The sequence below is a fragment of the Helicoverpa armigera genome, chromosome 8 (genome assembly GCF_030705265.1).
Source record: "Helicoverpa armigera isolate CAAS_96S chromosome 8, ASM3070526v1, whole genome shotgun sequence".
Lineage (NCBI taxonomy): Eukaryota > Metazoa > Arthropoda > Insecta > Lepidoptera > Noctuidae > Helicoverpa > Helicoverpa armigera.
This window is the reverse complement of record NC_087127.1, coordinates 12180508-12193753: the sequence shown is the minus strand read 5'-3', so window position 1 is coordinate 12193753 and position 13246 is coordinate 12180508. Positions and strand designations below refer to the sequence as shown.

The window sequence follows — 13246 nt, the reverse complement described above, 5'->3', positions numbered from 1 at the left end:
TCGAACCTGGATAACATTAATCGATAAAAATTTAGGGAAAAGTGTGCTTTACCTTGCATATTCTATGAGTTTTGCACAATTCCCAATATAAAACCACGTATATTGCGCAAGCGAGACCGATCCGTCACATTTATTTAAAGAATACAGCTTCTATTTTTGGCCCTTCATAATTTGGACTGTCTTCAGCGAGATATAAAATATTTTATTATCAGCATCACCAGATAGTTGGCGCCGGGAGGACGCCTCGTCGCCATTACAATCGACTTGCGAAAATTCGACAAGACAGCCTTGACCCTGATGTGACATCCCAAATTGCAGTCGCCGTAAAAGGTTAAGTAAATAAAACAATTCAGTTTATCTTCATTGTGGTGGTGTAACGAGGTGATTCGACCGTGATGAGACAAGTTTCAGGTATTTGTGGTATGTGACTCATCAAAGGTATTGTTGAAATGTTAGGTATGCGGTTTTACTTCGATCGAGACAAAAAGTAAGGACGTTAAATTATCCTTTACTTCAAAAGGATTTCAAAGAATCAATGTATTGAATTGGAAACCTTAAGCTTGGTATGCATTGTCCGGAGGACATAAGTTCTTGCCATCTAGCCTCTCCCTTATAGTATTTAGAGCTTAGTTTCAATAGTTACTCACCCATCCTCCTTCATAACGGACTTGTCGCCACAGTCGCAAGCGCCGCCAGCCTGCGACAGGAACATGTTGAAGTCGTGCGTCGAGTGGTCGCCGCGATGGAAGCACTCGCGACATATCGACATGCAGGGCGAGATGCCGCACGTGCGACATCGGTACGCAACAACGCGCGGTATCCACACGAGCCCGCATTTGTCGTGTTTGTCGTAACTCCGGACTGTGGACAAAAATGCAGATAAGTATGTGATACATTTTCAGTGGAAGTGAATCCACTTTTCACTAAAATTAAAGGTGAGGTACGTATAAATGAATCTTAAGAACCGGCACATGATAGACAGGATCAGGAGTTGCACCAACAAAAGGAGGACCCTTAAACTAACTATGAATTCAATGATTCTTCTTGAAGTCTCTCTCCAAAGACTTGAAAAACGCGAATTGTACAAAAACAAAAGGACTTAAGGTAAACAGAACTGAAAATATATTCACTGTTAACAACTAGATAAAGACGTTAAAAAAACGACATTTAAGAAGGTCTCAAAGTTAATACATGCAAATACTTGATATAAACACGTTTTTGTACAGTCATTGTTTAGCTAACTGCGGAAAATACACAAATATCAGAAGACAAGGAAAATCCAAATACATTATAGTATCCAAGTACAATATCCTGTTGACCACATTAATTTAATCATTGCAGTTTTATCTAAATAACAGGTACGCGGACAAAGTATTTAAATGCACAATTTGAAGTGATTTGCGTTTATCGAGATTTGAGTTCCTGTAGTTTTCCTATTCAGACTTTAGCAGTTTATCCAAACAAAGATTAAAAATCTTGTAAAAATAGGATTGGATGTTGTCTCCGAAACTAACAAAATAATTGTTTAGGGAGTCTCGGAACATCACCGCCTTATTTGAGTTTACTTAGTAGTTAACATACAAACAGTCGTATTTTCAGTTGCATGAGTGTGGCCAACTCGTTAGTAAGGGTTGCATCAATTTCTTAGAAAACTACATTTAAGCTGTTTTAAATTTAATAAAAGCAATAATAATAAACCCGTCTAGATATTTCTGTTTTCCTTAAGCAGAAACGATTTGTGGTTTGGAATATTTCATGGTTTTGGACCCGATCTAAGAGATTGCCAGTCACATCTGGGGCTTGACCTTAATCGTTTTTAGGTCACGACAAACTTTATTTTTCAATTGCTGCATTCGGCAGCTGCAGTTTTGTCTAGCTAGGGAGTAAACTTGCTAGGCTCTGCAGTGCGGTATCAATTTCATTCTAAATACATTTCTATTCCCACAGACACTGGTAATTCCAGTCAAAATGACTAAACGTTTTCAACATTAATCACTCCCAGATTCTATTCAAAAAATCTCATATACAGAATTGTTTTATTAACATCTGCCAGAAAAACACCAGCCAACAATGGCTGATCCACCCCGGTATCAAAAAGGCCAAGTCATTTCATGTAATTACAATGGAGTCATTAATGTTTTTGAGACCATTACAAATCTGATTCAAATACAGGCGTGATATGCCGATAGATTTGATCTGTTAACTATTCATAAAAGGCTTATGTGTAGGTTTAGATTTTCCAAAAGAAGACATCGCTGCAAACGCTAGCATTAATGTGATCTTTTAAATGTTTTATCACTTTATGTTTTTCAAATGCATGAAAACGTCACTGTTTGTTGCGTCAATTGATAGCTAGATCCTCGCGTGCGAAATAAATCTATTATCATCCTCATCTTATAAAGCAGTAGCGTATTTGGCGTTGCTTGTTATTGTTATCGTGCCTCTCTTCACTTCTGTCAGAAGTCAAGATTATATTATAGCATCGAGTGAATTATAGTTTCTTAGTCCAACACGCAATCACTGACTGTGCAAAGCAGTATTATTTAACTCGACATTGCAGCTTCCTTAATTGTTCATCTCCAAAAATAACTCAGACATCACTTCAAAAAAGCAACACGTTTTTTAGTTTTAGCAAATCCTAGAACGTAATAGGATTCTAAACTCCTTATCGGCAATATATCTCCTTGACTTCGTACTGATAGATTCTACTTGTTTCACAAGTCGTCAGGGTCACTTCCCCGCTGAATGGATCTTTGATCTCCAGCTAATGGCCCTAATGTCTCAAGGTCAGCACAGTGCGTTAACATTGAAACGAACGCTAAAATAATCTCCAACTTATCATTCAATTGAGAAATGCAAGAGCAAGCGGATGAGTATTCTGAACGTTTGGCAAAGTACCAGAAATAAATTGCTTCAATAATGACTAGGTTTCATGAGGATGAACCCGGTCTATTAAAAGAGGGCCGAGTACAATAAACAGACTCATCATCATTACAATCTATTACGTATCTAGTACGATGTAACTCATCTATGTCAGTCTTTCCAAGAACACGCAGTTCAGTAGAACTCCAAGTTCCGGGAACTGCGTTGGTTTGCAACACGATTTTAAATGATTATATACACGACTCTCATTGTTCAAAAGATTCGATATTAGTATTTGGCAACGGTTCTCAATATCAAAAGGCTACTTAAATATTTGATGTGCGCAACTTAGGTGACCCCAATCTGTGAGCTTGATGATTGCCAATTTGCCAATGCAGTGCATTTTCTTGAATGGGTAGAGATACACTTGTACTTAAACAGAATTAGAAATTGATATGAGAAGAAGTGTGGTATTTTTAGTATTATGAGTTTTGGAAAGAAATAAATTAACATAAAGAATGGAATATTCTTTACTGGTTCCAAAAATAGCACACTTTTGTCAGTGAACTCTCAAAAAGAATGTTTGTAAACACTTACTCGGCGCTATATTAGGAACAGGGAAAAAACGCAATCTTGGAATGCTGCGAATGGAACATAAATATCCAATATTTCATGTTTTTCACTGTTTACGGCATGAATAACAGTTTGTGGTAAATAATGCAGATCTATTCGTATTGATGAACATAATTCTCGTTAAACTGATAGATACATCGCAACAAAGTTGTCGTGACAAATACACACATCAAACTAGACTGCCTATCAACCGTAAAACAAGAAAGGAAGAAAAAAACTATCAAACATAGTAAACACATAGAGCCAATTAGTACGCCAATATAAAGCATTACGCAACATTAGCCGTCTGCAACAAGGCGTCGCATCGATAATTACGAGCAGCGTGCGCGTGCGCCGAACGGGCGGTTGTTCATATCAACGTTCGTTGTACACGTATAGTGGTTATTGCCCTGACCGTGACGCTGCCGACGCTTTGGGCAGCCACACGATCATACGTTGACATTATTTCATGCATTATAGAAACATGGACTCCACTCGAATTAACGTTAATTGTCATGGAATATTCCATCCTTAATAACAGGTTCTTGAATTAAGACATACGACAGAAAAAATGGCGAAACAAATTGTAGGCTTGGTACAATATGTGTGTATTATTTCCAGCTAAAGGTTGTCAAGTATTTGGAAATTCCAAGTTTATAGGCGTCATTGATAAAATTATAACTTTTAGGTATCGCAAATGGGTTAATCCAAGTTTCAATTTGCAACCACGGTGTGGAATTTTAATTCAGAATCCTTTCCTACGGATTCCACAGGAATTGCAGCTTGTTCAAGCAGGATTTATGATACGGAAGGGGTCTGTATTTCCGTCGTTACATTGATTAGTATCTTAATGCTTAGTGGCGTCATTTTAACTTCCGTTGTGTTAGATGAAAATACTTAAATGTGAGATATAAAACACCGAATTTGGCATTATTATTAGCTAAAAATTGCTGATTTGCAAGAGGTCCACGAACTCTGGGAGATAATCCAGGTAAATCGAACATTGTTTTCCTGCGATTCATGTCTCGTATATAAGAGAAACAAAGCGGGTGCTTATCTCTTAGCAGGGAGGAACACGGCACGTGTCTGTTGGACCGCGATCAGCTGTTAGACGGGGTCGACGACCGCCACGGCCGGTGAATAACACCGCCCGATACAAAACGCACCAGTGTCAATGCACTTGCTAAGAAAACTGGGGTCGTCTCAAAATGTGCGGGTAAATCAAACGTGCATACGAGATCAGAGTACCAAAATGCTTGTCAAATTGTTCGTGAGTCATTCGATGGCGTGCGTGGACGCATATCGATATGCAGTACCTGCGTACTTGTTTTTTGCGTAATAAACTCGAGATGATATTTCATGGAATTGAAGTGGTTTTTTCAATTTATTGTTACCATACAACTATTAATGAGGCTCGTGTGCGCTAAAGCCAGAACCATATTGCCAATATTTGCCTTTGGCATTGCGTCCGCCTGACAATTTGCGGGCAAATGTGAAATAGTACTTTGTCTGACATAAAAACCCCATAAGAATTTCTGTAATTCATATTTGACTAGCGAATCGCTGAGTTTACTTAGCAAATACATCTGCAATAATTCTGAATAATAAATATCCATGACAAAATACTCGTTTCGCAAGGTCACTTAAATGTCGAAAGCACATTAAAGTACTCAACTATCTGACTTGTAAAACTAGATCTTTCATATTTGCCATAATCCTGCGATGCAATTTCCGAGGGCATAATACATATAACAAGGAAAACCAAGCAAAAGCACTTTCAAAGAAACTTGTTCTTAAAGCTTTAGTTAAAAATGTAACAACTCGTACTTTTTATGAAGGAATTTGTCTCCTTCCTGCGTTCGTGTGAACCAGAGGAGACCATTTGCGAATACGAAAATAAAAAATTGCGTACGAGTTGATATAAAATCTCTGGCCACGTAATCATGACATTCGTGACTGAGATAATACTGGCGAGGTGCAGTAACATTGAGTTAGAACTTTTCAATTTTTCTCGTGTAGTCAGGCAAGCAAGATGACTTGACAGTTTTTGTACATACGAGATCTCTACTCTGAATTTTATGCAAACCTCCATTTATGGTTGGATAGTGAGTCGTAGTTTATGGTTATCGCCGCTGTGAGGAGGTCTGCGATAATTTATCAAACTTTTCCACTACTTAATGTGTCATTAAGCACATACCCCACAATATAACTCACCGGCAATCTCGCAACACATTTAAAGTTAAGGTTTTTAAGGTGATTACTCAAATTATTGTAGGCAAGTAAAATCTTTGTGTCTGTGATTAAATGCCTTTTTAGCCTCTCATGGCATGTGGGTGAAACTGCGGGAAACGGCCAGTATCATATAAAATTACATTGTATGCAGTTACATGAGTTTCACTGCACGACGATCATAGAATACGGTTCAATTTACGATAAAACTCGAAGCCCTGAGATATGTGACAAAGCCCACGTGTAAATTCTCAGAAGGGGTAGCGTTATTAAATCAAACGCTAAAAGATCTTTGTCAATTAAATGCTGAATCATGTGCCCAAGGGAAATAAGGAGTTACAGCGATTATTCACAGTTCGATATATTCGACGAATAAGTTATTTAGGGATCGTCTGATCACACTGATCACTTAATCATATGCGTGGGAGTCGATGATTCGATTTATTGCTCCGAATGCGTCGTAAGTTTGGTTCTGCGTATATAAATAAAAAAATATTTATTGCCTACGTGACTTCCAAAGTTACATTTAATATTCTTTTGTTAGATTCTGTTGATACAAATGTTTTTTCAATGTACTTCCAATTGGCTTTCTTGGTTTAAATAAATAAAAAACACTAACATTAAAATCGGTTATTGAAATTACACTGATAAACAGCCCCCGGTATGAGGAACCTAAAATCCCCTAATTATTGTTAATTGCTAAGCGTTATTTCGATCACTGTCTTCCTTTACTTTTGGCTCGGTCATGGTTACCATCGTTTGCTAAATAACGAAGGTATTAAGTTATTTGCCAGTCATGCTACTCAGCTTGACGTCATCAAGTACAGATTTGGCATTAACGTTGTAAATTATGTTATGAACGGCTATGTGGTATACTTTGAGCACGTTTAGTTGACCTGCCTAGCCTCTCCCATCTAGGTTAGGGTCGAATTCCAGTCTCACTAGATGTGGACGAATATTTTACATGGAGTGACTGCCATTTGACCTCTATAAAGAGCTGTCATTATAAAAATGAATGAACCGGTATCCAAGACCTATAGTGTGACCTCAGTTGATAGACTTTAGTTTCTTGGAATAGATATTTGCGGGACAACAGGAACCGATTTGCCCCTAATAACGGCCACAACCAGATAAGCGCAGCTTTATTCGCCGGATGGACTACGTTTTCATTACTCAACCAACATCGGAAAATTTTAGGTTTTTTATCGCACCAATCTAGCTCAATGTCAATCCTCAACTCATCGAAATCGGCAGAGGACAAGACTTAGTTTAGATAATCTTAGTCAGCACGTACAATTACCCCTTAGGTTATAAATAAATATTAGTAATAAAAACCTTTCGTATTTCTTGCTCGATTATGATCACGACCAACTGCTGATCAAATAGAAACTGAAACCCGTCAGAAATAATCGTAGTTTAACACGAAAGATATTACTCAGCCTTTGTTTTTCTGCGCATAATAATGTACACGCTTTACCTTTTATACTTTAGCCATTGAGCGAAGAGAGTGCGTTACAATTTATTATCGCTTATTAAATGTTAAGCTGGCATTTAGGTCAAGCCAGTCAGGTGCGATGACATTGGTGAGACAGGTGACAAAAAATACTGCTTAGTGGCGCCCCCATTATGTTAATGCTGGCAACATTATGTTTAATATCTATCTAATAATGATACCTTACTATGAGGAAGCGTAATCACAGCCTATTTACATGTAAGTATAAGTTGTTATAAGGTTTGTGAGGGCCCGAAATAGTTTCGTTAGAAGTAATGATCCAATTTTGGCTACTTTTTCGCTGATACGGTACGCTACAAGGAAGTTAATGTAATATCTTTATTTAACTTTATGTTGAAACGAAGTGACCTCACGAGGCCATTCAAAAAAGTGGCCCTTAAACTTTTTTTAGTGTTCGAGTTCGATCGAAGCAGCTGCTATTTATAAAAGTCATAATCATATACATAAAACGTCATATTATAATTTAAATGTATTTTTAAAGTCTTGAAAAAATTAATACAACTTCTCGAGTAGGAGCTTGGGGTCAGGGACTGAAGAAGTAAGCGCGATTTAACAAAAAGTCGCAATTACGGAAGCTGCTTGAGCACAAGACCACACAATTCGCAAAAGGCACATAGCTAGTCAAACTAAAATTAACCATAATAGATAACACATTAAATAACGATTTAAGGATGTTATTAAAGGAGGTCCCAAACTCCATATAGAAGTCCGCCATAGTAATTACTGTGAGGAGCGACGCCGCCTAATTCTGGCCTTCACGGAGCTCAGTTTTGACCTCAACGAGGTCCGTGCCAAGGTCAAGGTTCCTGAGATCGAGATCATGCTGGCTAGTTCCCGAAAACGCTTTTTGCTATATGTTTTTGTTTGCGGAATTTGCCGTAGAAGATCAGTTTGGGAGATACGGAAAATATGGGATCCGTAATTTTTGAGCTAAAGAAGCTGGGGTAAATTACATCTCGACTGAAGATATGACTACTATCCTACTTTGTCTACATTATAGCCATCAGAGTGTAGTGCCAATTTTTATTCGCAAGATGTTGTCAAGGAAAAATCTAAAACTTATTGATATTATATGGACGACATCCAAGAAATCTCAGAGCTACCAATCATTAGTAGGTATGCCGAACTACAAATTGCCACAGTATAGTAAAAGAACAGCGTTGCATCATTACTAGCTTCTGCCCAAAGTTTCGCCCGCGTCCCGAAATTAGGAACATCCCGCACTTGGATAAAAATAAGCGATGTGGTAATCCAGGCCCTGGATTGCAGAGTGTCAGCTTAATATGAAATATAAACCAAACCGGCTTATCTGCTTATGTGGTTAGTTTCCTACATACCAAATTTTGTCCAGCACTTTGCGCGTGCAGATGTTACAAACATACACACAAAAACTCACTTTTCGTCTTTATAGTATTAGTATAGTAGTGAAGGAGTACACCGACACTATTCCCATTGTTTTTCATACTATGTCATGTTATGTGTTCATCTTTTGTTGTAGATCCTAAATAAAATTAATAAAAATAAATAAAAGTATGACGTCTTAAGATTCGACACGAGAAAGTCAAATAGATGGATGACATCCAAAATCAATGCTTTTCACTGAAGATCTGCACTTGAATTTGTTCCAAGAGCTACTGACAGCGTGAGAAATCTCTAAGCAAGTTAGGAAGTTGGAGTCATGTTACTTTTTCTCAAAACAGATTTAGGACAGTTAGTAGGTCAGTCAGTAGTTGAGTCCCATTTCGATAGGATAAACAGGCTACTAGAGAAAACGGCCTAATAATGAACTGGCTAGGTCACTCTAGCCTTTCCTATCGAAGTCCCCAATGCATTTGTGCCTATTCTCCTCATCTATATGCAAATACCTGACGGACAAAGAAACTTCACTTATGTCATTACAATGCGGCAGTAAAAACAAAATAAAAGAGTTTTGTATCAGCTGTTTATTTGGCAGAATAAGAAGCAAGTCATTTGAGACAAATTGATTGTTTGTTACTGTGACTTTCGGCCGCTTACTTTGCAGGGTCTCTTACTTTATTATTCTCTTTTACTATGGCAATATATGAATAGGGAATCATATCTCTGAGTTGGGATCCCACAGACGAAAGAGGTTGAGCTTCTTAAATCTTTTCTTAGAGAGTTTTTAAGATCTCATTATTGTCTAGCATATGCATTAATTTCCTATATTATTACTTACTGTACTGTTACAAAGAGACGGGTACACTTTTTATTCGTTTCTTGTGGTACTGATAGTGAAATAGACAAAGAAAACTCAGCAGCAACTGCAGGTTAATTAAACAGCAGGTAGAATAAAGTTCTGCGTAATACCAGAGACTTAACATATCATGAATTCATGACGTAATTATACGTTTGCGCTTGCATGCGCACTGATCTTCGAAATATTTTCAAGTACAATAAAACAAGATCGACCGTTTTAGGTTTCTGTTGCAATTAATAAAGAGTGTGTGTATGGATCCTGAGACAAAGCGAATTTTCAGAAGCCACTGACGTGAGGTATTTTCGATGAAGTCAGAACAGCAATAAAAGAATAAGGAAGTTAAAATGATTTATCGTGATGGATTTTTCCATCTTATTAGTTGTATTTTTTATAATTGCTGTGGAGTCGCTTTACGCGAAATCGCCCTGGGGCAGACGCCCGCTGTTCAGTTGAGCAGAAAGGATCTCGTAAGATCACGCCACCTTAAGATGGTATCACGAGTAAGTATCACAATATTATACCAGGTCCTTATTCAAACAACGCTATCTAGGTGTGTCGGATATGAATTTAACATGGAGTGACTGTTATCTGACCTCTAAGCGGGAATATTCTAGGAAATCGATATTTACAGATAAAATGGTTAGGCAAATGAGAAGCCCTGCACCTGCACCTACGCTACTTTAATTGCTAGGGAACGTTTAAGGTGCCCTGATGTCAATACAGAATCTATTGTGAACATTTTGTTGACCGACAGCGCACAACAACCGCATTTGTAGTTAAACTGTTGCATTCCGTACGAAAATAAATATGTGGTATGATAGACTAAGATTTTACCTTGTCATTTATCATCAATATAATTAGATATTAGCATATTACCTATTCATAATGGGAAGTACCGATCTGGGTATATCTACCTGTCTTTACCTTAATATCATCTCAAGATTGTTTACAATTTATTAATATACCTACAGATATGTAATAATGAATCATATACCTGCAAGGTTTCACCACATCTGTGTGACATTGGACACGCGAAAATGGTCAAAGATGGCGACCAGTACAGGTATACATAGCTACTTGTTTACTAAGGTTACATATTGACATAATGTTGTCTTCCTTGTATTGTAACTTTGATAGTTTATTTTTATAGGATTGATAAGTCTTTTCAACTGACAGTAACTATAAGACGATAGAAAATCAATTGTGTCTTCTGCTAAAACTAAAGAGAGTAGTAGTTAATAAGGTTTTCAAAACCATGGCTCTATCATGGATAATTTGTACCTCAACTTGAATATCCTTTAAAAAGGATAGAAAGACGTAAATAAATATACATATTTATTTATTCGTAGAGAAGGCTTATGGACTAATCACAATATATATTATAAAGATAAATGTTGTTATATGATTCAAGATTTTTTGAATCTGTCTAATAAATATGTAGTCTGTAATAATAAATATGAATTATTTTTCTTATGCATGCCCGCCGAAAGGTAGAATGTGTTGGAACTCCTGCATAAAATATTAATATCTTATTTTGTACCCTTGTTGTTTACAAAATAAAAAAAATAATTTGGTTTGAAAAAGCTCAAAAGCTTGTTTGTTTGCTTAAACTATCTAATCTCAGGAACTACTGGTCCCATTTGAGAATCTTTCCAGTTTTATTAAGTAAAACAATGAGAGCAAATTCAATATTCCACCATACATAAGCAACAAATCTATAAATCTGGACTAAAACCTGAGAACGGTGAAAGGGGAAATTGAGACTTACAGCAAGAACTACCACAAGATTTGCCGAGAAGAGATGAAAATGCTACCACACATCTCAGCTAATCCACTTTATCTGATGTAAAACTGACATCAAATTAGTTAGATTATACCTAGTTTCTGTAGAAACAGATTGCTAAGTCACAGAAAAGAAAAAAGTGTTAGAAACCCCATTTATCAAGTAAGGCTGCTTGTTATACGGGTCTATGCAGAAGTTGCCACAAGATGCGGGTGAAACCGCTGGCAGAGGCTAGTATGAGATATATTGTGTGTCATGAGCATTTTATGGCACAGTTGCCCTTCTCACACATGAGACTCATACATAGAACATAGAATTAGTTGGGCAATGTGGTGCAATAACAAAAAAACAATTCTATTGAAACAAGTCATACTCAAAATTGATAGGGAAAAAGGTGGGATTGGTAGCTTTCGGTCATTTACCTGGATGTGTAAAGCATTTGGAGGTAAATCTTGTATTTATTCATTGTCAATCTGTTCTAAAATTTTTATCATTTTCTTTTGAAGTAAGTAGTTAGATACACTAACTTTAAGAAGTCAACTTCATAAACTTAGTTCCTTCAATATGTAGCAGCTTAGTGGATACAACAAAGACATTCTGGTCTTCTCTGGTATAAAAGCTGCCACCTGCGATTTTGTTGCATCGTCATACATGAACACACAACAAAAGATTTGATAAATGGACTATCTAACACTGAAAGAATTGTTCAACCCAGGCCAGAAGTACTAGAGATATTCAATCATTTTCATCATTACAAGCAACTATTCAATTTATTATATTTGTTAAGATTTTAAGCTGAAATTATTTTTTAAGGAAGCTTTGTTGAAAATTTATCACAGCAACAAATTTAAAATTTTCATATATTTGTTATTTAGCAGAGACTGAAAATGATGACCATTTTAGATGAAATCCATTTATTTTTTTATATGGAAACTAATAAAAATAGATTATAGATATGATATTTTGCAAATTATTTCAACAAAACAAAGTAACATAAGTAGGTACACTGTAAGGTTACCATAAACACCTTAATAATTTAACCTTGCAGCAGAGACCTACTTAATTAACAATTGTCCAACATGCATTACTTATAAATAATGTAATTATGTCAATGTCAGTCCCCATTAGCTTGTAATCAAACTTTAATGATTAAACAACTGCCTTTTCTGTATGGGATATGCCAATTGAACTGTTCTCATTCTATAACTGTACTTATTTCATAAAGTAGAGACAAGAATTGACCATATTTGTTGAATTGGAAATATCTATCAACAGATAGTGAAGTCTTGATACAACAAACAATGGAAGGTCATGTGGCGCTACAGCTTCAATTACTCATAAAAACTACGCAATTGGTGCAATAAAACTGTTATAACTTCAGTTCATAACCTACAAACTATCATAGACGTATTTTGAAGAGTACAGTTAGATGCTAGAACCCACCTATAGTAGCGAACTCGTCCGGCGTCCTCCCGCCGGCCAGCAGCCACCGGCACCAATCTATGGTCTCCCACTCGTCGATGGCCTTGCTGGGGTTCAGCAGGACGTCCAGCAATGGGCCCAAATGCTGTGGGGAACCATTCTCACAGTCCGCGTGTATGTATGCGGCTGCACCCCTCTTACCCTTCTTCATAAGCACTTGAGCGGTAGAATTCGACATTTTCACACTTTGATCACCACAAAACCGAAACAATTACACTAAACACATAAGTCACCATATATTTCGGTCACTCACGGAAGAAACACTATTTCAAGTTTTACATAAGGCAATGAACTGCGGTCCGTAACGTCGTTGTGGTATAACATTTTTGCAAGTCACGAACACAATTTTGGATGAAATTACACTAACACGAAAACGTTGGGGTTGAAACAATCATTGAATATCGAAAATATATATAAATAACACCGTTTTAATGAAAATATGCAATGCAGAAACAACTCGGCCATTCGTTTAGAGTGGTCATCCTAAAAAATATTTTATTTCTGTGTCATGCTGTTGGTTAGCATGCCAGTGCAAAAAATAAGTCAT

The 13246-nt window shown here is 36.9% G+C and overlaps 1 protein-coding gene across 1 annotated transcript in view; it reads right to left on the bottom strand.

Moving 5' to 3' along the window:
• The window catches only part of Ubr3 (Ubr3 ubiquitin ligase), a 63548-nt gene extending 50314 nt beyond the window's left edge, over window positions 1-13234 (bottom strand). Inside the window, exons 1-2 of the mRNA XM_064035937.1 lie at window positions 12661-13234; window positions 648-861 (exon numbers count right to left, since the gene is read on the bottom strand). Coding sequence (XP_063892007.1) covers window positions 648-861; window positions 12661-12877 — 431 coding nt within the window. The 5' untranslated portion in view covers window positions 12878-13234. The remainder of the gene's footprint in view (window positions 1-647; window positions 862-12660) is intronic.
• Window positions 13235-13246: the final 12 nt, after the last annotated feature.